Raw genomic sequence first — 27,740 nt, 5'->3', positions numbered from 1 at the left:
TGACCGTTGACGCGCACGCGCAGCGAGGTTGAGAGGGGGACCGTTTCTGCGCACGCGCGGTTGGACCACCCCGCGACTCCGGAGGGAAGTGTAGGACAGGCCGAGGCCGTGGTCAGGGAGAAGGCGCCTCTGCTCCTGAGGCCCGCCGAGGCCACCCCTGGCAGACAGCGGGAGAGCAGCAGAGGCCTGTCCCGCCGAGCAGCCGGCCGAGGGGGCGGGGGGGATAGTGGAGCCGTCCTCACCCCCCACCCTCCATTGACTGGGGGTGAAGCAGGAAGGCCCACAGGGATGGCACTGTCGAGCTGGTCCTGGGCAAGCCTCTCGAACCCGGGCATGAGGTGACTGCAGTGAAACTGTGCCCTTCTCCAGCAGGCCGTCTGTCATATACTCTGACAGCTCTCAGTCACAACACTCCGCCTTAAAGAAGATTTAAACTCTGCTTCACACCCTGGCGTCTCCCTGACTGAGAAATTCTGGTCGTTAACTGGGAGGAACAAGCGTTTAAACTGAGAAGAGTTTACTCACCAAATCCCCACGATTGGATTGTGATTTGCTTTCTTGTCATATAAGAGAACAAGGATTGAGGATGATATTAATGCTGCCTGCCAGGTTGCCCGAATTTCCCTGTCATCTAACAGTAACCCAGTGGTCAGTGCAGACATTGGATGCAGCAATGGAAACCAGAATCTAAAATCATCAGAGAGCTCTCAGAAACCTTTTCTCAAGAGTAGCACACTTCACTGTGTTGAATACCTGGTTGAACCTTTCCATTGTATAAAATAACGAGCTGCGGATGCTGGAGATCTGAAAACCTGTTTTAATTTGTCCATTCACTGGGCCATACACATTTAGAAGAATTATTCTCCTTGCCCCACTCCAAGAGCAGTGGAAATTGGGAAAGTGTGGGAAATGTTTATCTCTGCATCACTTTAAAAGATGTGGAAATGTGAAACGTGACAGCAGTAGTGTTTTAACAAGTTTGTGACAACTGTGACCAAAGCCACCTGGCATCAGGGTGTAGGATTTGTGAAAAATTGAAGTTATTTTGGTCCTTCACTGCCATTATTTATTACAAATTCTGATTAAGTTTACAGCAGATAGTTTGAATTCAGTTTACTAATGTGAGATGTCAGTTTATGTGTTGCTAAATATGATGTGATCAGCATTACTGTCTTATCGATCAGGTTTTGATTTGAATTGAATCTGCCTGTGAGGCTGACTTCATGTCCTTTAGGTGTTGCTTTGATATACTTTGTTGTGATTAGGGATAGTCAGTGCTCATGGCTTAGACTTATCACTCCAAGTCTCATCAGTGTTTGTTTCTGTTTTATACCTGTTTACAGCTGAGATGAAGCAAATCAATTTTTAAATTATTTCCCTGAGAGTATCTCTGTGAGGTCTTTATTTTGTGCTTGTCTCACTTTCATTCTTTGCTGGCTTTCCAACCCATTCCAAACGATGCGCTTCACCTCTCTGCTTCTCTTCTTCCGGCCTGCCCTGCCACTCATCCTGGGACTCTCTTTGGGCTGCAGTCTGAGTTTGCTGCGAGTCTCCTGGAGTCAGGGAGATGGGCATGAATCGTGTATGGATGCTGGGCACAGCAGGGGGCTGCCCCATGATACCAGTCACCTGGAGCCTAGATTGGAAAATGGAGAGTTCAGTAACAACAAAGAGTATGAACCCAAAATTGTCCCTTATTACAAAGATCCCAACAAGCCACACAAGAAAGTGCTCAGGTAAGAATTTAGGATGAAAAGAAATACATGTTAACAATGTTTAAAAGCAAATGCACTCACATTTGGAATATCTGATTTTATTCTGTTTGGTATCCTCTTGCTGAAAAAGTCCTGACCAGTGCTGTAACAGCCAGCCCAAATGCCACGTGTAAATTTTAAATTGAGAGTAGTGGAAAACTATTCAACCTACAGATGACACCATTCTGTCCTTGCCTGATATTCCTCCAGAGACTCTAATGTTCTGGGAGACGTAGGTTCAAATCCCACTGCTGATGAAGGGCTTTTGCGCGATACTTCGATGCTGCCTGACCTGCTGTGCTTTCCCAGCACCACTCTAATCTAGGCTCAAATTCCACTGCAGCAGTTGATAAGATTTGCGTTCAGGAGAAGTCTGGAATAAAAAGCTAATGTGTTGATGACCACTTAACTATTGTTAACATTTAGCTCATTAATGCCCTTTGGGGAGACAATTTCCTGTCCTTACCTCCTCATCTGACATGTGATTCCAGACCCACAGCAATTTGGTTGACTCTTAACCGCCCTCTGAAATAGCCTAGCGAGCCATTCAGTTCAAGTGCAATAAGGGATGGGCAATAAATGCTAGCCCAGCTAGTGACATATACATTCCATGGAGGAATTTTTTAAAAAAGCATGTTCGTGATTCATTAAGGAGCAATTGAGAGGCAGAGTATTAACCAATTCGTCAGTCATTAAAGACAGCAGTCATTCTGCAAGAATTATTATCAGCCATGGCTCACTTAACATAGAACATAACAGCGCAGTACAGGCCCTTTGGCCCTCGATGTTGCACCACCCTGTCATACTAATCTGAAGCCCATCCCACCTACACTATTCCATGTACGTCCACATGCCTGTCCAATGATGACTTAAATGCACTTAAACTTGGCAAATCTACTACCGTTGCAGGCAAAGCATTCCATACCCTTATTACTCTCTGAGTAAAGAACCTATCTCTGACATCTGTCTTATACCTATCTCCCCTCACTTTAAAGTTGTGTCCCCTCTTGTTTGCCATCCCCATACTTGGAAAAAGGCTCTCCCTGTCCACCCTATCTAACCCTCTGATTATCTTGTATGTCTCTATTAAGTCACCTAGTAAAAAATGAGGTCTGCAGATGCTGGAGATCACAGCTGCAAATGTGTTGCTGGTCAAAGCACAGCAGGTTAGGCAGCATCTCAGGAATAGAGAATTCGACGTTTCGAGCATAAGCCCTTCATCAGGAATAAGAGAGAGAGAGCCAAGCAGGCTGAGATAAAAGGTAGGGAGGAGGGACTAGGGGGAGGGGCGATGGAGGTGGGATAGGTGGAAGGAGGTCAAGGTGAGGGTGATAGGCCGGAGTGGGGTGGGGGCGGAGAGGTCAGGAAGAGGATTGCAGGTTAGGAGGGCGGTGCTGAGTTGAGGGAACCGACTGAGACAAGGTGGGGGGAGGGGAAATGAGGAAGCTGGAGAAATCTGAATTCATACCTTGTGGTTGGAGGGTTCCCAGGCGGAAGATGAGGCGCTCCTCCTCCAGCCGTCGTGTAGTTGTGTTCTGCCGGTGGAGGAGTCCAAGGACCTGCATGTCCTTGGTGGAGTGGGAGGGGGAGTTAAAGTTAAGTCACCTCTCAACCTTCTTCTCTCTGACGAGAACAGCCTCAAGGCCCTCAGCCTTTCCTCGTAAGACCTTCCCTCCATACCAGGCAACATCCTAGTAAATCTCCTCTGCACCCTTTCCAAGGCTTCCACGTCCTTCTTATAATGCGGTGACCAGAATTGTACACAATACTCCAAATGTGACCATACCAGGGCTTTGTACACCTGCAGCATAACCTCCTGGTTCCGGAACTCGACCCCTCTATTAATAAAGGCCAAAACACTGTATGCCTTCTTAACAAACCTGTCAGTCTGGGTGGCAACTTTCAGGGATCTGTGTACATGGATGCCGAGATCTCTCTGCTGATCTGCACTCCCAAGAATCTTATCATTAGCCCAGTACTTTACATTCTGATTACTCTGCCCAAAGTGTATCACCTCACACTTGTCCACATTAAACTCCATTTGCCACCTCTCAGCCCAGCTCCATATCCTATCTATGTTTCTCGGCAACCTACTTCATCCTTCGTCACTATCCACAACTCCCCAACCTTAATGTTGTCCGCAAATTTACTAACCCACCCTTCTACGCCCCCATTCAATTTATAAAGATGACGAACAGCAGTGGACCCAACACCGACCCTTGCGGTACGCCGCTAGTAACTGGACACCAAGATGAACATGTTCCATCAACTTCAACCTCTGTCCTTCCTGCTCCTGTAACTCAAGATCTTGGGGTCAAGCTTTGTCCAGTCCTGTAGTGTGATGGACGAGTTGGACCAAAGTGTCTGTTTCCATGCTGTATATCTCTATTACTCTATGACCCACCTTTTAGATCAGTTATTAAATTAAGTTTCTGCCTGTCCCCTCATTGGTGTAAGTGATACTGCAAAGAAGAGGTTATTGTGAAGAAGAGCAAAGGAATTTTCCCTGGCCGCTGATTTTCCTGCTACCAACATCAAAATGCTTCAGCTGATTGGTATCACATTATTGTTGGTGGAGCTTGCTGTGTGTAGGTTGACTGCTACCCCTCCTTGGCTCTTGGCTGTGGTTGTTTATTCAAACTTGGTGAACAGCATCAGAACTATTCTAAAGAAGAATGTATCAGAATTGCAATATTCACTCTGTTTCTCTCTCCACAGATGCTGCTAGACTTGCTGAGTTGCTCCAGCATCTTGTTTTCATTTCAGAATCTGCATTAACAGATCTGGGTGAGGGAGACATAGGAAGGTGCCATTCCTGATTGAAGTGTGTGCTGGTTAGGAAATGCTGAGATGGACACGGATGTGGTCAGCTTCAGGGCTGGGACCTTGCTCAGACATTGATGCCAAATGATGAAGGCTAGGCATTTTGTAAGAATATCAATGGGCTAAAATACTAGAGTACAGAAAGTAAAAGAAGGAAGTATATTTCTGTGGTGTTGTTTACAAGTCCAGAATTTGAGAACCTCGGGCCATTCAGCCTATTGTGCCTGTGCTGACTGTTTGAATGTTATTCAGATAAATCCATTTGTTTACAGCCTTTCTGCTGAGTATTTGTATAATTGTCTCCTGAATGTTACTGCAGCTCCTCCCACTATGCTTTCAGACAATGATCTGAAATGCACCGCAACTCGATGTGTTAGGACATCCTGTTTCTCATTTATTGCCAATCTGAATGAACGTTACTGACATCACTGCCCCGGCAATAACAGTTTCTCCTTACTTACTCTCTCAAGATCCCTCAAGGTGTTGAATGCCTCTGTCAGATCTTATCTGTATGAGGGAGAACAGTTGCAGATTTTTAAAGTTCTTTTATGGGTTTGGGGGCATGTTGGCAAGGCCAGCATTGATCTGTCTATCACTCGTTCCATATAACTGAAATACCTCTTCCAGCAGCATTTTAGTCAATCCCGCCTCCACCCTCTGTAAAGCCCTGACATCCTCCTTCAGCGCTTCAGCTGAAGCTAAACTGTAGTTTGTGATAACTTCATTGCTTTTGTAAAACCAAGGATTTTTTAAAATTACGTTTTCAACTTGTTTCATCCTGGTTAATGAAGTGCTGTTGAAATGTCAGTACTGGTGTTAATTCTGTTGTAATGCTACAGCCAATGTACACATAGAACAATTCTACAAATATCAATGAATCAAACACTTTTACTCATAGCGTTAACCAGTTTGCTTTAGTGATACTGATTGAGAGATGAAGTTTGCTAGGACGCTAGGGACAATTTTCCCTGCCTGTCTTCAAAAAGCATTGTGGCTTTTTCAAGTTCACCTACATTCCTCAAAAGGAAGCAGAAGCTGAGTACTTGAATATTTTTAAGGCAGAGATAGATTCTTGACAAACAAGGGGATGAAAGGTTATTGGGATAGGCAAGAAGGTGGAAATGTTTTTGTTGCAAATGTTTCGTCCCCTGGCTAGGCGACATCATCAGCGACATCAACAGAACCACAACAACGAGCACCCGAGCTACAAATCTTCGCACAAACTTTGAAGAAGGTGGAAAATCAGACCTGCCGTAATCAGATTTAGTAGTGGAGCAGATACAAGGGGTTGACTGTCTCTCTCCTGCTTCTAACTGGTGTGCTCCAGAGGAGAAGGGCAGGTGTTACTATGGAAGAGAAGTACAGGCATTGGTGGTTAAAGTTGTCTGTTTCTTTTCACTCAGGACACGTTACATTCACACGGAGCTGGGAATTCGAGATCGACTCTTTGTTGGTGTCCTAACGTCTAAGGCTACCCTGAACACGTTGGCTATCTCTGTTAATCGAACCATAGGTCACCACTTCAACAGACTGATTTATTTTACTGGCTTTCGCAATACCAAGATCCCACATGGGATGCAGATAATCTCCCATGGAGATGACCGGCCAGTCTGGTTGATGTACCGGACCATACAGTACATCTACGAGCATTTTGGCAATGAGTTTGATTGGTTCTACCTGGTGCAAGACAACACTTACACCCAAGCCGAACGTATCAAGTCACTTGTTTCTCACCTAAGCATCAAAGACCTGTACCTGGGTCGGGCAGAGGAGTTCATTGGGGGTGACCCGGACTCCCGCTACTGTCATGGCGGTTATGGTTATGTGATGTCACGGAGTATTCTTGTCAAGCTGCAGCAGTACTTGGACAGCTGTCGCAATGATATCCTGAGTGTTCGGCCTGATGAGTGGCTCGGTCGCTGCATCATCGATTACATTGGTATCAGCTGCATTGATAAACACAAGGTCAGTGGCCAGTCACTTTCTCCTTCTGTCATATTTGGAAGATAGTGGCAGCATCGTCTTTACCCACATAGTGATGAGACTGTGAATTCTCCACCGTAGTGAGTAGTTGAGACAATAGCATAGGTACAGATAAGTACATGAGCAGTTGATAGGGAGAAATATGGAACACCCTCCCACAAAGCAGGAGATACTAGCTCAGTAATTACCCCTGCTAAAGGTGGCAAGAATTAGTGTTTTCCCACATTTATCATCTGTTTAAAAAATGTATCTCAATGTAGTGGATGGATTTTAACAAAGTTTAGCCTAAGGAAGAATTCTTTACCTTTTGGTGGAGGTTCAGATCTTGAAAAATTATAGGCAGATGACAGTCTATAGTCTCTGAACTATTAATCCCGAGACCTGCTGTGCTTTTCCAGCACTACACTCGCAACTAATGTTCTGGTGACCCAGGTTCAAATGCTGCCAACTTGAATTCAATAGAAAATCTAAAATTCGGAAATTAATGATGACCATGAAATTTTTTTTCAATTGTCTGAAAACCCAACTGGTTCATAATGTCCTTTAGACAAGGTCATTACCACCCCTACTCGGCTTGCATACATGTAATTCCATTCCCACAGCAGTTGTGCCTGGGCAATTAGGGTGGGCAATAAACAGTCAATGATGCCCACATTCTGTGAATGAATAACAAATTGGGGAATTTATTAAAATTGGGATGGGGCAAATTGATTTTTTTTTTGTTGAAGTGTTGCAGATTGTTTCTGCTGTTGTGGTGAATTTTGTCAAATTGTGAGCAGAACATTGGAACCGTAACTCACTGCCCCCAAAGCTGCAAGTAGAGAAGACCATCTGATTTCATAAAGAAATTGGATGGGGACCTTGGAGAAATAAATGGAAGGACTACAGGAATTGAACAGCAGAACCAACCTGCACTATGGAGAGCAGATATGATTAGCGGAATAGTTGTTTTTAACCTGTGACATGAGAGGGCATATTGGTTCTTGTTCTAACCAAATGATTATCCCAGCTACTGCACTGGTCTTGTCAAGCTTGATTCTGTGCTCCAGCTTGACTGCAGTTGGAATCTGTGTTGAACTTGGGTCTGCGATGCCTGGAGCTCCATCAGATGTCTTTCCTTCCCATGTTGGGAATGAGGCAGTTCAGTGCTTTGATCTTCCCCTATCAGGGGATCACTGATGTAGATGGTGATTCACCAGGAGAGTTCCACGTTTTATTCCCAAACTGTACCAGGTTGTTTGATCTTGGATGCAACAGTCGAAGAGGATGTTCCAATTACTTTGTTTCTCAGGGCCATTTTATTTCCCTAACCTTTACCGAGTGACCCCAGTCCCCATTAGTACAGATCTTGAGTGAATGTGGAGCTGGGGTGAAATGATGGCCTCTGGAGCTGCGTCCATTCCTGGGGCTAAAGTGAAGTGACCACTTGTCTGAGTTGGCAGAAAGCTGGGTCAGCTTATTGAAACCACAGCAAGTGCCCTGTGCCTTTGGGAAAGGAGAACATTGAGACGGCAATATCTCTAGGCAAGAAACAAGCAAGTCACTGAAAGTTCATTACCAACGAGTGGTTTTAACAGAAGGCACTAATTTGAATGTTTCCTTAGTTCCTGTCTCATGCTGTGAACATAACGAGTAGCAGATGATAATTTTTACATCGGGCAGGGTCTATCCTTGTAAACCACTGAGCATGCTTCTTTGAATATAGAGGATGTTTTTTAAATGCAGAGTGCTTACTGGCAATTAACCCCAGTCTTCATGAATGTTGCAAGTGGCAACAGGGTTACCAATCTTGGATGGTATTGCGCTTCTTAAGTGTTGTTTGGAGCTGCACTCATCCAGGAAAGTGGAGGTTATTCCAACACAATCCTGACTTATGGATTATGGTTGAGGGAACATTGCAGTAGGGGAACACTGAAGGAATGGAGGTAAGAAATGAGTGAGTGATGGTGAAAGAGATCCAGTGGCAATGACCTTCTGAGAGAAGCAGCCTCCATTCTCCACCATGTAGTGACAGTTCCCTCAGTTCTGAGAGACCTGGCTGCTTTCCTGTTCTCTCAATGGCACAGACTTTTCCATAGTGGGAAATCAGGGGAGGTGGTGATGTAGTATTATTGCCAATAATTTATTGTCCATTAATTGCCACTAAGTTATTTCAAAAGTATCTAAGGGTCAGCTTCATAAGGGATGTCAATGAAGAGGAGCAGCAGCACTGTTGGAGGGTTAGTTACTGAGGGAGCTACCCATTTTCAAAGGTTTTGTGCTGGGGGAGAACCATACTGTCAGTCCTGGAGAAGTGCAATACTGTCAGAGGATGTCTTCAGACAGTCAGTGCAGGAGGGCATCTGCATTGTTGGAGGGTTAGTGCTGAGGGATCACTGCACTTTTGGTGGAGCTGTGCTGAGGGATGGCCACATTGTCAGAAGTCTGCTTGGAGTGTCAGTTCTGAAGTAGAGCTGTATGTCAGAGGATCTGTTCGGAGAACCATAGTGGCAGACAGGCTATCTTTCAGGTGAATTGATAAAGGGATCCAATTCCCTTCCAGTGGGGAAAAAAGTTTCTATTGCATCATTTTCCTGGTCATAGAATCTTAAAAATCTACAGCACAGAAAATGACCCTTTGACCCATTGAGTCTGAGCTGGTCAGTAACAAGCACCTTACTAGTGTAACTCCATTTTCTATCACTGGGCTCACAACCTTGTATGCCTTGGCATTGCAATTGCGCATCTAAATATTTCTTAAATGTTCTGTCTCTCCCACCCTTACAGGCAGTTTGTTCCAGATTCTCACCAACCTCTGGGTGAAAGGGTTTTTCCTGATGTCCCCTCTGAATCTTTTGCCCTTTGCCTTAAATCTATGTTACTGGCCTTTCCATCAAGGGGAAATATTTCTTCTTGCTTCCCTATCTGTGCCCCTCATTATTTTATACATCTCAATATGTCCTCCCTCAATCACCTCTGCTCTAAGGAAAACATTGCCAATCTCAGAGTCATAGCGATGCACAGCATGGAAACAGACCCTTCGGTCCAACTCGCTCATACTGATCAGATATCCCAACCCAATCTAGTCCCACCTGCCCGCACCTGGACCATATCCCTCCTATTCATATACCCATCCAGATGTCTTTTAAATGTTGCAATTGTACTAGCCTCCCCACTTCCTCTGGCAGCTCATCTGTTCAATCTCTCCTCATAACTGAATTTCTACAGCCCAGGCAACATCCAGGTAAATCTCCTCTGCAGCGTAGTCATATTCCTCCCATACTGTGAAATCTAGAGCTGCACACAATACTCCAGCTGTGGCCTAACCAATGTTTTTTACATTGCCAGCAAGACCTCCCTGCTCTTACACTGTGTCTCAGCTAATAAAAGCAAGTATCCCATATGCCGCCTTAACCACTTTATCACCTGTCCTGATACCTTCAGGTACTGGTGGATATGCCCACCCTGGTCCTCTGATCCTTGGTGCCTCCCATCATGTGTTCCTTTGCCTTGTTTGTCCTGCCCAATTGCATCATCTCACATTTATCCAGAATGAACTTCATTCACCATGCATTGCCCGTCTGACCTGCCCCTTGATATCCTCTTGTAGTCTAAGGCTTTCCTCACTACTATTTATCACCTCATCAATTTTTGTATGTTGTGCAAACTTATTGATCAAACTTTCTATATTCAAGCCTAAATCATTTACATAAACCGCAAACAGCAAGGACTCCAACACTGACCCAGTGGAATCCCACTGGACACAGCCTTGCCATTGAAAAGGTACCCCTCAACCTTCACCCACTACGTCCCGTCTTCTGGTCATTTGTGGATTCACTTTGCCATCCTTCCTTGGATCCCATGGGCTTTTATCTTTACTTTCAGTCTCGAATAATTATTTATCAACAAGCATGACACAAACTGTTTGTTTGGACATTCGTTGCAGCTGTTTTTGGGATTATACTGTGCACAAATGATTGCTGTATTTCTGTTACAAGTGACTGTACGCCAGAAGTATTTCATTGACTGTGAAACCCTTTGAGTTTTTCTGAGGTGGTTACAATGCGCTGGAGAAATGAGTTCTCTCTTGATGTTGAGACTGCAATTCTGCTTTCATGAGGATTTCTCCAGCTTATTGAATTTTTTTGGTGTTTTTTAAATCTTTGTGAAGCTGCTCCAGGAAGTTTCTGTGCTTGATCTGTCTGGATTGCATCAGTGAGGGAGAGGCTGAGGCAAGAGAGCTTGTGCTGTTCTTGAAGAAAGCTCATGGTGGAATCGGTTGAGAGTAGGTATACCACTTCCAACTATGAAAGATTTTGCTTGTTTCTTTAATTACTGGGAGCTGTTTAGTTTTTGAAAACGAATGACCTTCAATTTGAAACACAAAATTGTTTGGAATTTTGTTGTGCCTAATCGTTTAACAAAGCAGTCTGCTGTTGCTTGTGGCAATCTCATGAGTGAGGCTTCAGTACTACATTGACTCTGGTGGGCTGTTACTGATTGCTGAGCACACATTGCGTGCCACTGACAACTGCACTCTGAGATGATTGACCTGTGCTCTACAGAACAGTTGCCAGAGCCACTTGCTTGTGTAAACTAGGGTGAGGCATGTCAGTTGCTATCCTCTTCCTGACACCAATTTGGAAAACTCATTTAATTTCCAGTTTATGTAAACGAGTTTGTTGTGACAGGGCTACGTTTAAAAAGAAAAATACAGGAGAGACAGAGAGAGTGCAAGAGGTCTGGGATTAATCAGGTGGCTGTTGCAAAATGCCAATACAGACGTGATTGGCTGAATGACCTCTCAGTGCTTCACAGTTCTGTGATCTGTAGTCTTCTAGAAAATTTCATTCAAGCAATACCTGGAAGACTTGGAAATAACTGGACATTTTCACAGGAACGCTACTGATATCTCAGAACAGTAAACAAAATAACTGCATGTACTTGTACTATTTCAAACTGTTCCATGACTATTCTGCAAGGACACCAGAAGACCGTGAGCTCTGTGTGTGGGCGAGACTTTGTGGCAAAATAATCTAGTCTAGTGCTCCAGTCCAGTGTTGAGGTAGATGTTTTGAGGCATCCCCACCCTGTCAGTGAGGGGTGGGCAGTGCTGAGGGATCCTCACCCTGTCAGTGAGGGGCGGGCAGTGCTGAGGGATCCTCACCCTGTCAGTGAGGGGTGGGCAGTGCTGAGGGATCCTCACCCTGTCGGTGAGGGGTGGGCAGTGCTGAGGGATCCTCACCCTGTCAGTGAGGGGTGGGCAGTGTTGAGGGATCCCCACCCTGTCAGTGAGGGGTAGGCAGTGCTGAGGCATCCCCACCCTGTCAGTGAGGGGTGGGCAGTGCTGAGGGATCCCCACCCTGTCAGTGAGGGGTGGGCAGTGTTGAGGGATCCCCACCCTGTCAGTGAGGGGTGGGCAGTGCTGAGGCATCCCCACCCTGTCGGTGAGGGGTGGGCAGTGCTGAGGGATCCTCACCCTGTCGGTGAGGGGTCGGCAGTGCTGAGGGATCCTCACCCTGTCGGTGAGGGGTGGGCAGTGCTGAGGCATCCCCACCCTGTCGGTGAGGGGCGGGCAGTGCTGAGGGATCCCCACCCTGTCGGTGAGGGGCGGGCAGTGCTGAGGGATCCCCACCCTGTCGGTGAGGGGCGGGCAGTGCTGAGGGATCCTCACCCTGTCGGTGAGGGGCGGGCAGTGCTGAGGGATCCTCACCCTGTCGGTGAGGGGCGGTCAGTGCTGAGGGATCCCCACCCTGTCAGTGAGGGACGGGCAGTGCTGAGGGATCCCCACCCTGTCAGTGAGGGGCGGGCAGTGCTGAGGGATCCCCACCCTGTCAGTGTGGACCTGTTTGTATCCACTGAAATTGTGGAGAACGATTTTGGCAGTGTAGTATAATCTGGGATCCAGTGCTTGGTGGTAGATGGTCACCAGCAATGTAACACCATGCATGGCAGTTCTGAAGCCATGACGCTGAAGGAACGTTAACAGGTTTTCATGTCTGGATTGACAGTGGCTTGGAAGGGAACTTGCAGCTTGTGGTGTTCTCATGTTGGCCTTGTCCTGATTGGTTGAGCTTGTGTGGATTTGAAAGGTACTGTTGAAGGAGCTTTGATGAGTTGCTGCAGTAGATTGTGGAGATGGAACATAGTACTGCCGTGTGTTGGTGTGGAAGGAGTAAATGTTTAGCATGTTGAATGTGAGGCCCAACAAGTGTGCAGTTTTGTCCTAGATGATTAGCGTCTTGTGTTATTGGAACTGCATCCATCAGGGTGGTAAAAACAAGGACTGCAGATGCTGGAAACCAGAGTCTAGATTAGAGTGGTGCTGGAAAAGCACAGCAGGTCAGGCAGCATCCGAGGAGCAGGAAAATCGACGTTTCGGGCAAAAGCCCTTCATCAGGAATAGAGGCAGGGAGCCTGCACCATGGAGAGATAAATGAGAGGGGGGTGGGGAGACAGTCGCATAGAGTACAATAGGTGAATGGGGGTGGGGATGGAGGTGATAGGTCAGAGAGGAGGATAGATCTCCACCCTCCTCTCTGACCTATCACCTCCATCCCCACCCCCATTCACCTATTGCACTCTATGCTACTTTCTTCCCCCGCCATTTATCTCTCCACCCTGCAGGCACCCTGCCTCTATTCCTGATGAAGGGCTTTTGCCCGAAACATTGATTTTCCTGCTCCTCGGATACTGCCTGATCTGCTGTGCTTTTCCAGCACCACTCTAATCTAGACGCTGCAGGTAGGTCAGGCAGGTGGAGGAGTGTTCCATCACACTCCTGACTTGTGCCTTGTAGATGGCACACAGGGTTTGGGGAGTCAGGAGTTGAGTTACTCGCTGCAATATTCTTCATCTCTAACCTGTTCTTGTATTCACTATTGCTTATTAGGTGAGTCCAGTTCAGTTTCTGGTCAATGGTAATCATCAGGACGTTGATTGACAGTGAGATATGCTCGTGCGGTCAATAGTGACTGTTTACTGTTGTGCGGTGCGAATGTTACTTAACAGCCCAAACTGCTTGGCACATTTCCCTCATTCCTGAAGAAGGGCTCATGCCCGAAACGTCGATTCTCCTGCTCCTTGGATGCTGCCTGACCTGCTGCGCTTTTCCAGCAACACATTTTCAGTTGAAACTTAGATAATGTCCAGGTCTTGCTGCATGCAGCCACGGACTGCTTCAGGGTCTGAGGAGCTGTGGTCATGCTGAATGTTGTGCAATCATCGGCAAGTTCTGAAGACTTTTGATGAAGCAGCTGAAGAAGTTGATCCTGGGCCTCTGAGAGATTATTTCCACCGTGATGTCTCTAGTAGTTAAAGAAATTGACTTGCCAGTTTCTTAGCACTGGGTTAGGCCTCAGCTGCAGTTTTGTAGACAATTCAGGCTTCTGAAATAACGTGAAGGCCTTGGAGCACAGGGGATATTTTCCAGGATATTCCCGAGAGAGGCTGGCAAAGTTTGGGCTGTTTTCCTGAATGTAAAGTAATGGAGGTTTTCAAGTCCGTTCTTCTATAACATCATAGTTGCATTCTTGTGTAACCCCATGTTATAGAAAAATCACGCTTTACAAACCGCTCAAGATGGTGCTGATGTAATCACATTACAGCCAATACACATTTTAAAACCGTATCCCCAATTCATTAATTGCATTACAGTGAATTTGCATTGATGAAATGCGCATTATAGCAGAATGACTTGTTAAAGAGGTTCTGTAGGAGCAAATAGCGAAATGTTCTTTCCTCTGGTGAGTAAGGTGATAACCAGATGTTGGTTATTCAATTAAACCGGTTTCTCCAGAGCAGTGAAGAGAATGTGATGGAAGGTGTTATCAACATTGCTATCGAGCAGTTCCTCAGCAATAACCTGCTCAGTGATGCCCAGTTTGGGTTCTGCCAGGGCCACTCAGCTTCTGACCTTATTACAGCCTTGGGTCAAACATGGACAAAAGTGCTGAATTCCACAGGTATGGTGAGAATGACAGTCCTTGACGTCAAGGCTGCATTTGACTGAGTTTGGCACCAAGGAGCCCAGCAAAACTGAGTCACTGAGGAAGGTGGTTGTTGTCATTGGTCAGTCATCTCAGCTTGAGGTCAGATCTATAGGAGTTCATCAGGATAGTGTTCCTGAGCCCAAGCATCTTTTCATCAGTGATCTTCTCTCCATCAATTGTCAATTTGTGATCCACTGGTTGAAAAGGAAGATGCATCAAGTGAGAGCCACTCACCAGTAAATTTGACAAATTAGCTTCAGACAGTTCATAAGAAATGGGGATATTCACTGATGACTGTGAAACATTCAACGCCATTTATGACTCCTCAGGTACAGAAGCAATCTGTGTCTCAATGCAGCAAGATCTGGACAATGTCTGGTCTTGGACAAGTGACAAGTAACATTTGCACTGCGCAGTTACCAAACTGTAGCCATCTCCAACAAGAGAGAGCCTAACCATTGGCCCTTGACTTTCAATAACATTGCCATCTCTGAAATTCCTCTGGATGCAGAGGTTATCATTGTTAGAACAATCCCCACTTGCCTGGATAAAAGCAGTTCCAACAACATTCAAAAAGCTTGGCATGTCCAGGACAAAGCAGCCAGTCTGGTAGCACATCCACCCCCTCCATCCACCACTGATGTTCATTAGCGGCAGTAGGTACTATCAACCGGAAATACTGCAGAAATTTAACGAAGCTTCTTCGAGACCTTTACAAACCCATGACCACTGCCATCTAGAAAGACCAAGGGCAGCAGATACACCACCATCTGCAAGTTCACCTCCAAGCCACTCATCTTCCTGACTTGGAAATATATCACCGTTTCTTCAGTGTTGCTGGGTCAAAATCCTGGAAATTCCTCCTAACAGCATTATAGGTCTACCAACAGCACATGGACTGTAGTGGTTCAAGAAGGCAGCTCATCACCAGCTCCTCAAGGGCTACTAGGGATGGGCAATACATTGTGGCCCAATCAGCAAAGCTTGGATTCCACAAATGAATTAAAATAAATACTTGTTTTGAGATGTTAGTGTCTTGACCTGAGCAAGGAAACTGATTCTATCAATAATTTTAAGGAAGAAAATTTCAGATATTTTACCAACGTGTGGGGTCAAGCATGATTATTCTTAAGAGGAGACAGCACAGGCGTGGCTGGCTGAATGGCTTCTAGCACTGTAAATGTATGATCCAATGGAACCAGAATATTGAACAGTTTTGTTTTTAATCTGCTGCAAAGCAACAAGCTGAACCAACACCCACCGTCTCCCTCTCAAATCCATATGGTAGCAAACACCGAGCTCCCTATAGGGAGCTGCAAACCCCGCCCGATCCTGCTCATGACTGAGCAGAGATTTTGCAACAAAATAGGAATGATTAGTGGATGGCAAGGATGATGAAAAATGGAAGGAAAACTTCCAATTTAATGAAAAGCTATCACAAGGACTTATCAAGAGGTCATTGTGTTCTAGTACAAAGATCTTCCTTGTCAGCACCTTTGTGTATGGAACCTGGCTCTAATTATTGATCAGGAAGTGGTCAGCATTAACTCCAACTGTCTAACTTTTACTAAACACTCTCAAAGTCCCTTCATAAAATACAAAGGGATATTATAGAATTTGACCACAAAACTTTTCCAAACATTGGCCTGGGTGGATCATTCTCGGGTTGGCTCAAGGGGCGAAAAATACCACTTAACTGGAGTAACTCGTTAATGTGAGGTTTACTCGTGGACTGTAGGAGTCACTGCTAAGACCGATATTTCTCCATCTCTAATTGCCCTGAGCTGAGTGGCTTGCTTTGGGGCAGTTAGCGGGAGGGAGAACTCCACATTCAACATGCACGCTTTGGATCTACACAACAGCAAATGTTACCTACATTATTCATTACTCTACAGGTAACCATTTTTTCTCTGTCTGTCCTCATTTATCTTTCCCAGGTTATAATGCCACCTCGTGGTCCATGCTCACTCTTTTTTTTTAAATTTCCCAATTGGTAAATTCCCAATTGCTAGTCTCAAGCTTGTCATCAAACTGGTCTTTGGGATACAGTGATGGGGAGGAGATGCTCATGATCTTAACAGAACCTGTTTGGATGAAGAGGTAGATGGAGAGAACATAGAATCATAGATGTACAGCATGGAAACACACCCTTTGGTCCAACTTGTCCATGCTGACCAGATATCCTAAATTAATCTAGTTCCATTTGCCAGGATTTGGCCCACTTCCCTCCCTAACCCTTCTTATTCATAAGCCCATCCAGATGCCTTTTAAATGTTGTAATTGTACCAGCCTCCACCACTTCCTCTGGCATTTCATTCCATATTCGTACCACCCTCTGGGTGAAAAAATTGCCCCGCAGGTCCATTCTAAATCTTTCCCCTCTAACGTTAAACTTATGCCCTCTAGTTTTGGACTCTCCCACTCTGGGGAATAGATCTTGGCTATTCATTTTCTCCATACCCCTTATGATTTTATAAGCCTCTGTAAGGTCAGCCCTCAATTTTTTATGCTCCAGAGAAAATACCCCCTATTTGGGTGGCACGGTGGCTCAGTGGTTAGCACTGCTTCCTCACAGCACCAGGGTCCCTGGTTCGATTCCAGCCTTGGGGGACTGTCTGTGTGGAGTTTGCACGTTCTCCCCGTATCTGTGTGGGTTTCCTCCAGGTGCTCCGGTTTCCTCCCACAGTCCAAAGATGTGCAAGTCAGGTGGATTGGCCATGCTACATTGCCCATTGCAATAAGTGCATTAGTCGCAGAGTGGTGGATGACTCTTCGGAGGGTCGAAGGGCCTGTTTCCACACTGTAGGGAATCTAATCTAAATGCTGAAATTGCCCATAGTATTGACTGTATTAGTCAGAGGGAAATGGTTCTGGGTGGGTTACTCTTTGGAGGGTCGTTGTGGACTGGTTGGGCCGAAAGGCCTGTTTCCATACTGTAGGGAATCTAATCTAATCTATTTGGCCTTTCCCTATAACTCAAACCCGCCAACCCTGGCAATGTGCTTTTGAATCTTTTCTGAACCCTTTCAAATTTTACAATATCTTTCCTATAGTGGTGATACCAGAATTGAATGGTTAGGCACTTTTTGAATACCTTAATGTCCTGGACATCCACAGCATGACTTCCCAACTCCTATACTCAATGCACTGATCAATAAAGGCAAGCAAATGATGCCTTCACTATCCTGTCGAGCTGAGATTCCACTTTTAAGGAACTATGAACCTATGTTCAGCAACACTCCCTAGGATCTTACCATACTTCCCTTTACAAAATGCAGCATCTTGCACTTATCGAAATTAAACTCCATCTGCCACTCCTCTGCCTGATCAAGATCCCACTGTACTCTGGGGTAAACTTTTTTGCTGTCCACTACACTACCAATTTTGGTGTCATCTGCAAACTTACTAACCATACCTCCTTTGTTTGCATACAAATTATTTATATAAATGTTCTGAATGTTCATAATAGATTCCACAAATGATTCAGAACATATCAACAGGAGTTACGAATCCCCAATAGTGAAGCTCCTTACCAGTTTGGTGGAGTAGGAAAAGTTAAGAGGGAAATGGACTGAATGCTGGCAAATGGGACTAGATTAATTTAGGATATCTGGTCAGCATGGACAAGTTGGAATGAAGGGTCTGTTTCCATGCTGTACATTTCTATGACTCTAGCTTCCTCTCAAACTCTAATTTATCCCTTTCTATTAACCTTCCAACCATTCTCTGACCTTCTTTAATAATTTGACTAAACATCTGACCTGCTATTTATGTTTCTGCAGTTATGTCCTTTATCCTGAAGTTAAGCTCTCCTTAACTTTAGTTAGCCATAGATAGTAGATTCCCTCCTTCCCCCTTAGAATTTTTCTTTCTTGTAGGGATATGCTTATCCTGAGTATTCTGACATTTCTTTAAATGTTGACCACTGTGTCTGTTGATCCATTCCTATCCTGATATGTCAGCTAGCTCAGCACACAGTTGTTCTTATTTAGATTTAAATCACTAGGCTTAGATCCAATTTTCTCCCTTTGACACCGGATGAAAAATTTAATCTCATTGTGGCTACTGTTACCTAATGGTGTCTTAATCTGGAATCATTAAACCTGTCACATTTCACAATATGAAGTCTAAATTAACCTGATCTCTGATCTTGTTCATCCTGACCAACAATGAAAGTTAATTGTTTCATGGCATATATGTCATTGGCTGGACCAGCATTTCCAGTCCTAATTCCCTCAAACATGGTGGTAAGCTCCCTTCTTGACCTGTCACAGACTTGTGGATGTTGGAGAATGTAGTGTACAAATAGGAAGAGAGTTCCAGGATTTTGACCCAGCCACATTAAGTCTTAATGGTGAGTGGCTCGGAGTGGAACTTGCTGATGGCAGTGTTTCCATGGATCTGCAGCCCATCTCCTTTCTAAATGGTTGAATTTGCAGGTGCTGTCAAAGAAGCCTTGATGAGTTACCACAGTGCATCTGTCTGGTCAGGCCATGTCTATGTCTTGTGAGATGGAAAGTCTGAATCTATGTGGTCATGGTGTAAAGCTGCGTCTAATTTGGCTCCAGTTGTCACTGTGGTGGTTGTCTAATTGGAAAACATTGCAGAACAGCTGTTACTGAGATTTGGAAAAGAGTCACACTGCTGCATTCGGTGCTGCGATGTTGTAGAGTTGACGGAACTTTACTCCAGGTGTAGGATTGTTTGCTGATGCTTTTCCCTTACACTGAAACTGTCTCCTGATGCACTTATTGTTTCAGGATGTACGTTACCGCTCCTTTCAACTAGGCAAGAACACAGATCCAGATAAAGAAGACAGCACAGAGTTCAAAAAAGCTTTCACTGTTCATCTGGTACCAGACCCCACACTAATGTACCGCCTCCATCGCCGCTTCAGTGAAATTGAACTGGAGAAGACATACAAGGAAATCGAAGAGCTGCAGGTAATGTTGGGCTGGAAGGAGCTGCACGTAATAAGACCATAAGATATAGAGGCAGAATTAGGCTATTCAGCCTATCGGGTCTGCTCTGACATTCAGTCATGACTGATCAGTCTCTCAACCCCATTCTCCTGTCTTCTCCCCATAACCTGTCTATCTCTGTCTTAAATGTACTCACAGAACTTGGCCTCTACATTCTCCTGCAGCGCATGGGTTCACCACTAATTGAAGAAATTCCTCCACATCTCAGTTCTAAAGCATCGTCCCTTCACACTGAGACTGCCCTCGGGTCCTAGTCTCTCTTACAAGTGAAGATGTATTCTCCACATCCAGACTGTCCAGGCCTCTTAGTATTCTCTAAGTTTAATCAAAGTGCCCCTCCCCTCTCTCTCTCCCCCCCCCACCCAAACCACCTCCATCTTCCTACTCCGTTGAGTAGAGACCCAGAGTCCTCGCCTGCTCCTCATGTGACAGGCATTCATCTCCAGGAACATACTTGTGAACCTTCTTTGAGCCCCCTCCTTGGCCTGCACATTCCTCCTTAATGTTAGGACAAAGGGAACTTCATTATCAGGGAGCCATTGGCTCATGTGTGTGACACATAGACTGATTCTGTTTTTACTGCACAGAATTTCAGGACTGTTTATTGGTGCTTTAAGAATTAAAGTCCATAGGTTCCATCTGCTTTACCACAAAATCCACTGTTACTCTTTATCTTCTCTTGTGTCTTTAATTCCTGGGCTACAGTTCTGCAAAAACCACCATTCCCTCACTCATCACGCTGCTCCGAAAGACTTAACAATTAGTCTAATTCTTCTCTGCAAATTTCTCCTTTTCAAGTATTTAGCCCATTGCCTTTTGAAAGTTCCGATTGAATCTTTTTCCACTGCCCTTTTAGGAAGAGTGTTTGAGATCCCCATAACTTGCTGCAATAGAAGGAATTGATTTTCCCCACCTTGCAATTTTCCACCAATGACCTTAAATCTGTGCGCTCTGGTTACTGAATGGAATGGATACAGCTGTCATGGAAACACTCTAACTTGTCTACACCATTCTAGAACCTTCCATTTCTTTGTGGTGTTCTCTAAGAGAAATGAGTGCATATACAAGGTGAACAAAAGTGTTGACCTTTAGAGCTTTTAATCAGCTTGTGTGCCATTCCAGGGAAAAAACATATAATAACAACTTCCTCAGATTGCATCACTACTTCCATATTTGGCTGTTCAAATCATAGAGATGTACAGCATGGAAACAGACCCTTCGGCCCAACCCGTCCATGCCAACCAGATATCCCAACCCAATCTAGTCCCACCTGCCAGCACCCGGCCCACATCCCTCCAAACCCTTCCTATTCATATACCCATCCAAGTGCTTCTTAAATGTTGCAATTGTACCAGCCTCCGCCACTTCCTCTGGCAGCTCATTCCATACCCGTGCCACCCACTGTGTGAAAAAGTTGCCCCTTAGGTCTCTTTTATATCTTTCCCCTCTCACCCAAAACCTATGCCCTCTCATTCTGGACTCCCCACCCCAGGGAAAAGACTTTGTCTATTTATCCTATCCAGGCCCCTCATAATTTTGTAAACCTCTATAAGGTCACCCCTCAGCCTCCGATGCTCCAGGGAAAACAGCCCCAGCCTGTTTAGCCTCTCCCTGTAGCTCAGATCCGCCAACCCTGGCAACATCCTTGTAAATCTTTCCTGAACCCTTTCAAGTTTCACAATATCTTTCCGATAGGAAGGTGACGCAATATTCCAACAGTGGCCTAACCAATGTCCTGTACAGCCACAACATGACCTCCCAACTCCTGTACTCAATACTCTGACCAATAAAGGAAAGCATACCAAATGCCTCCTTCACTATCCAATCTACCTTTGACTCACTTTCAAGGAGCTATGAGCCTGCACTCCAAGGTCTCTTTGTTCAGCAACATTCCCTAGGACCTTACCATTAAGTGTATAAGTCCTGCTAAGATTTGCTTTCCCAAAATGCAGCACTTCCCATTTATCTGAATTAAACTCCATCTGCCACTTCTCAGCCCATTGGCCCATCTGATCAAGATCCCGTTATAATCTGAGGTAACCTTCTTCGCTGTCCACTACACCTCCAATTTTGGTGTCATCAGTAAACTTACTAACTCTTATGCTCCCATCCAAATCATGCACATAAATGACAAAAAGTAAAGGACCCAGCACTGATCCTTGTGGCACTCCACTGGTCACAGGCCTCCAGTCTGAAAAACAGCCCTCCACCACCACCCTCTGTCTTCTACCTTTGAGCCAGTTCTGTATCCAAATGGCTCTTCTGTCATCTTGTTTTATACAGTCCTTTTTGATATTATTCCCAGCATTCCCTTGATCCCAAGAGCTTTTTGAACTTTCTCTCTTGTGCTGTCTCTCGCAAGTGCACTCTCCAATTTCTATCTATTCTCTCTGTCTGCAATGTGCTGACCTCTTTTTCTGTGCTGTCAATGCTAATCAATCTCTTCCCTCTTGCTCTCATACTCTTTGCCAGTCTTTCTCATTGAGTACAGGAGTTGGGAGGTTATTTTGTGGCTGTACAGGACATTGGTTAGGCCATTTTTCGAATATTGTGTGCAGTTCTGATCTCCATCGTATTGGAAGGATGTGTGAAACCTGAAAGGGTTCAGAAAAGATTTACAAGGGTGTTGCCAGGTTTGGAGGGTTTGAGCTACAGGGAGAGGCTGAACAGGCTGGGGCTGTTTTCCCTGGAGTGACGGAGGCTGAGGGGTGACCTCATCGAGATTCATAAAATCATGAGGGACATAGATAATGTGAATAGATTAAGTCTTTTCCCTTGTGTTGGGGACTCCAGAACTAGTGGGCATAGGTTTAGGATGAGAGGGGAAAGATTTAAAAGGCACCAAAGAGGCAACGTTTTCACACAGAGGGTGGTACGGGTATGGAATAAGCTGCCAGAGGAAGTGGTGGAGGCTGGTACAATTGCAACATTTAAGAGGCATCTGGATGGGTATATGAATAGGAAGGGTTTGGAGGGATATGGGCTGGGTGCTGGCAGGTGGGACTAGATTAGGTTGGGATATCTGGGCAGCATGGACCGGTTGGACTGATAGACATCTGTATACTCTATGCTAATCTCACTCTTATTTTCTGTGCCCTATGCTAATCTCTCTCTGTGTCTGTCTGTCCTTCTCTCTCTCTCTCTCACACACACCTTCTCTCTTTATCCTGTATTAATCTCTCTCTCTGTCTCACTGTTTGTCTTTCTGTTTCTTTCCCTGTCTCTCTCTCTCTCTCTCTGTCTCTCTCTATGTCTCTCTCTATGTCTCTCTCTCTCTCTCTCTCTCTCTCTCTCTCTCTGTCTCTCGGTGTCCTGTCCTAATCTTTATGTTTTGCAGGTGGAAATAAAGAACCTCAGTAAATTGACCCCAGAGGGTGAGGCTGGAGCCTCCTGGCCAATCGGCATCAACCCACCTTTTAAACCTAAAACTCGCTTTGAGGTTATCAACTGGGACTATTTCACAGAGGAGCAGATTTACTCGTGTGTCGAAGGCACTCCGAAGTGTGAGCTCCGCGGCATCAATAAGGCAGACATAAGCGACATCATTGAGACTGCAGTTCAGCAGCTGAACGAGAAGTACCAGCCCCTGCTACGTTTTCGCAAGAGGCAGCTTCTCAATGGCTACCGGCGTTTTGACCCAACTCGGGGAATGGAATACACCCTGGACCTAATGCTGGAAGCCCACACCCAGAAAGGTTACAGCCGGACCATTGCCAAGCGGGTCAGTCTACTCAGGCCTCTCAGCAACGTGGAGATCATCCCCATGCCATACGTGACCGAGGCCACCCGGGTTCAAGTCATCCTACCCCTCACCGTGCATGAGGAAGGCTATGTGGGCAATTTCCTGGATGCCTACTCCATGAATGCCCTGGACATGCATGACAACATGTTACTGACCTTCCTCTTCATCTATGACCCCTTTGATGCCCAGCGTGTCAGTCAGAATGATGTGTTTGCGGGGGTGAAGTCCGCCATAGCTGAGATTGAAAAGCGTTACTCTGATGTGAAAATCCCGTGGATTAGTGTCAAGACAGATGTTCCTTCCCAGGTGAAGATCATGGACATTATCTCCAAGAAGCACCCCGTGGACACTTTGTTCTTCATCGCCAGCGTCTGGACTGAGATCAATGGTGAGTTTCTTAACCGCTGCCGCATGAACACCATAAACAACTGGCAGGTCTTCTTTCCCATCCACTTCCAAGAGTATAATCCTGCTGTCGTCTACCGGGAGCAGCAGACCCCCTCCTCTGCTGAGTTCCTGAAGGATGGCCATTTTGACCGCCGGGTCTTTAGTGAGTCCTGCTTCTTCAACTCTGACTACATGGCAGCTCGGACCAAGATGGCTGCCGACATCCTGGACAATGATGAAATGCTCGAGAGTATGGAGGTGTACGATGTGTTCATCAAGTATTCGAGCCTGCACGTCTTCCGGCCCGTGGAACCAGGCCTGGTGCAGAAGTACACCCACCGCACGTGTAACCCCCGGCTGAGCGAGGAGGTCTACCACCGCTGTGTGCTCAGCAACCTGGAAGGACTGGCATCACGCTCCCAGCTGGCCTTGGCCATATTTGAGCAAGAACAAGCCAACAGCACTTAGATTTGATTGTAGCAAGAAGTATTTTGGGTAATCATACACAGGATTTGATGTGGAGAACTGTTGGCTGTAGCCCATTAGAGTCTCTAGAATCTCCATTTAAATCTACTCCCCTTCATATAAAGGGTAAGGGTAATCTGGTACTCTTCCCACCCCTAAGACCCCACACCAAAGCAAACAATTGAGGCTAGGGATCAATCCCCATAATTTAAAATCTAAGATCAACAAATTTGAGCAATCTTAATTAAAGTTTATGCAGTTGCCTTCTAGTTATGTCCATTTTGTTTTAATCTGTGATTTGTAACATTAATGGAACAGGCATTCCCTAAGGTTGCTAGATGGCCACATTAAATTCAGAATCAAAGTCAATGTGGGGCTTATTTCAAGGTTTGCAGTAAGCCTTTCCACCATTGCTAGGCAGATGTGGATACGGTCACTGACTGCCTGTCACATAAATGTTGGCCTGCCATCCGGTGCTGGCTAGCTTATTTACAATTAATGTATTTAACTAGAGGATTTCATTACCACCATAAAGGTCAGCCATGATCCACTGAATGTTGGGATAGTTTCCTAGCTCGAAGATCGCTGCAGATCCGAAAGATTTGGAATTTTGGACAATTATAATCCAGCAAGGAATTACTTGCTGTTCTCAGTTCTGTCCTTCTTTCTCACCCGCACACTTCTTGAGCCCAAATTCAGCCTGATCTGCCTCTTTTTGGTTTTAGTGATATCTTCAGGCTCACTGTAGTGCTGCAGCATGGCCTTTCCCTATTGCTGTTCTCAGTATCGGAATAGTTTGGAACTGAACAGGAGCTGCTGCATTCTCCAGTCCCAACGTTTTCTCACTTTGAGCAAAGGTATTCTCCAGGAAAACACCTAGCATTAAATGGAGGGAAGATTTAGTCAGACCATTTGACAGATTCCCCCTACTGATTCAGCTATTCTGCAAACTGTCTGATTTTCAACATAAAGATCAGCCATCATTTTACATTCTATAAGCGCTTTAGCAGGAGCACCTGACAGGAAGAGGCCATTCGGCATAGTAACTCAGTGGTTAGAACTGTTGCCTCGGGAAACTATCTGTGTGGCTTTCCTGCAGATGCTCTGGTTTCTTCCCATGGTCCAAACATATGCAGGCTCGGTGAATTAGTCATCAGAAATGCAGGGATAGGGTAGGGGTGTGTGTCTGGGTGGATGCTGTTTGGGGGGCGTCGGTGTTGACTCGATGGGCCGAATGGTCTGCTTCCACACCAGAGGGATGTATGATTCAGCCCATCCAGACCTCGAGCATACTCTCTCCACTCTTTAGTCACAAACACTACCCATCCATGTGATTTCCTTAAGGAGAGTTCTGAGCTTTCAGTGGGATGAAGAACATTAACAGTTGTGATTGGAACACTTTCCTGCGTTCGTCACCCTTGTTAATGCTGAGCACTCCGCTTTGGTGAGATGCATAGAATATTGGAATATGGAACTAGGTCTTTTGACCCAGCAACATAAAGCTCCTGTAGTTTTGAAGAAGAGTCAGATTCAAAACATTCACTTTTTTTCTCTGCACAGATGCCACCAGACCTGCTGAGTTCCTCCAGTGTTCTCTGTTTTTATCAGATTTCCAGCGTCTGCAGTTCTTTGTAAAACTTCTGACCTTGTCCAATCCTGTAAAACAGACAATACCACGCACGGTTTCTAGCTTTGACTTCTGAGAGCAGTTGAATTCAGTTGATTGTCGCGTGTACCGAGGCACAGTGAAAAGCTTTGTTTTGCGAGCAATACAGGCAGATCAGAGTTAAGGAGCATCAATAAGTAAATAATAGGTAAACAGCGGCAAGAACAAAAACACAGGTACAAGCTTATTTGTTTGTTTAGTTTTAGTTGCTGGAGAATGTGGCCCACTTTGCTGACCCACACTCACCCCACAGCCAGGAGAACCTAGCACTACCTCCGTCTCAACGCTGAGAGTCCCAGCTCTGGGCAGACCATGCTGCTGTAGCAGCAGCCACCTCACCAACTCCAGAACTCTCCACCTACTGCAACTCGGCGTCCCTGGCTCCTCTGTCAGACCAGGCCTCTGCACCCCCATCTCGCCAAGAGTCCCACTCTGGCCGACCTCCTGCGAGAGGTCACTTCCTAGTGCCACCATCTTAAACTTTGGCTGCCTCCAGTCACTGTGAGAAGCCGTGTCCCCCGCTGCCGGGAGGAGCTACCATTCCGTACAGGGGCCCACTCCAGCTGACACGATTTCACCGGTTAACCCACCGCGAAAGGCTCCAAAGGAAAGAAAAAGGAAAATTAAAGAGAACTCGAGAGAAAGGAGGAGAAAAAAAAGGTTTGCAGGAGTGGCTGAGCCCACACACACAGCCTGGTTCCATTCCATTTTGAGAATATGAGGTGCACGTTGGTTTTATCCCAGTTTCCTGTTCACTAGTTCGAGGGACAACAGCATGTGTTGGGACCTCCTGATCTCTGTTGCTCTTGCCGGCTGTATGTAAGTTCCAAGGATCGAATCCTGGCCGTGGGTTGAGATACTGTGATTGTCATTGACTTCCTGGGAGGGGAGCAGAGAATCAAACATTCCTCATCATTCTGGTCATCAGCTAAACCCATGTGTACAGACATTCAGTCAGGACAGTATGACTTGGTTATTGTTCTCTGTGCTAATGTCCTGTCAACACTTAATCATGTAATCTCTCATGTAAACCTTCAGAACTTCCTGGCATCTGTCAGATACATTACATGGCCACTAGAACTTGAACCCACGAATTCCTTTCGAGCTGGTGGGAGAAGGTTGGAGGAAGGTGTAGGCTGAAGGCTTTCTCTTTCTTTTTTCCCACCCGAAGTTATTTTGAGTATGGGATTCATTCTGGTTTGATTTGTACCTTGTTCCATACATCATCACTCCACTCTGGTGCTGGAGTACTGTAGGGAACTTCTCCCACCTGTTGATATGTTACATGTTAATGTATTGTTCTTCATTTCAGATGTTTCCCACTGTTTTCACATGAGTATTATGCACAGTGCTCCCCAGACACGTTGCAGGTCTGGCAGCGCAGAAGCTTTAACTTCCCAGGTTATGAAGATTCATCCAAATCTCTATCCCATTCAGTATTACTATTTAAACATTTGTGCCGCACAGTCAAAGGGTCAGTGCTGAGGGAGTGCCGCACTGTCGGAGGGTCAGTGCTGAGGGAGTGCCGCACTGTCGGAGGGTCAGTGCTGAGGGAGTGCCGCACTGTCGGAGGGTCAGTGCTGAGGGAGCACTTTCTATTTAAAGGAAGAGAACAAGAACTCCGACAGCGTTGTCACCCTGTATTCCTCTGTTACAATCAGTATTATTTTTCGTTTGTTTAATTGTTGTTTTGGGAGTGTCTATGTGTAAACAGCTTGCCACATATACCTGCGTAACAATGGCTTTGAGAATAATTCTAGTCTGTGAAATGTTTTAGGAATTTCTTGCTGTAATCCTAGTGGTAAAACTGCTGCCTGTAAGCACTGTATTGCACTTGTCAGAATGCCTTGGCCCCTTTAGTAAAGGACTGTGTTTAGGGCCCTCCAAAGGCGCTCTCTGACACTGTCTTAAATGCTGTAACTTTACATTGTAACTCTCTGTTCTAAACACAGCTGCTGTTTCATGATA

General features: G+C 45.6%; 1 protein-coding gene across 1 annotated transcript; it reads left to right on the top strand.

The window, feature by feature from the left end:
- Nucleotides 1-68: 68 nt before the first annotated feature.
- On the top strand, nucleotides 69-27,740 carry LOC132815140 (chondroitin sulfate glucuronyltransferase-like). The gene is made up of 4 exons (XM_060823939.1): nucleotides 69-1,736; nucleotides 5,981-6,542; nucleotides 19,291-19,473; nucleotides 22,850-27,740. Exons 1-4 carry the CDS (start codon nucleotides 1,459-1,461, stop codon nucleotides 24,107-24,109), a joined length of 2,283 nt encoding a protein of 760 aa, XP_060679922.1. The 5' UTR covers nucleotides 69-1,458; the 3' UTR covers nucleotides 24,110-27,740.

The sequence above is a fragment of the Hemiscyllium ocellatum genome, chromosome 4 (assembly GCF_020745735.1).
Source record: "Hemiscyllium ocellatum isolate sHemOce1 chromosome 4, sHemOce1.pat.X.cur, whole genome shotgun sequence".
In the NCBI taxonomy this organism is placed as follows: Eukaryota; Metazoa; Chordata; class Chondrichthyes; order Orectolobiformes; family Hemiscylliidae; genus Hemiscyllium; species Hemiscyllium ocellatum.
This window is presented reverse-complemented; position numbering and strand designations above follow the sequence as displayed.

Excerpts from the sequence above, each read along its gene's own strand:
- LOC132815140 (XM_060823939.1), top strand. The coding sequence starts at position 1,459 with ATGCGCTTCACCTCTCTGCTTCTCTTCTTCCGGCCTGCCCTGCCACTC. Across the intron at positions 1,737-5,980 it reads CCACACAAGAAAGTGCTCAG|GACACGTTACATTCACACGG; the intron begins GTAAGAATTTAG and ends CTTTTCACTCAG. Across the intron at positions 6,543-19,290 it reads GCTGCATTGATAAACACAAG|GATGTACGTTACCGCTCCTT; the intron begins GTCAGTGGCCAG and ends TTATTGTTTCAG.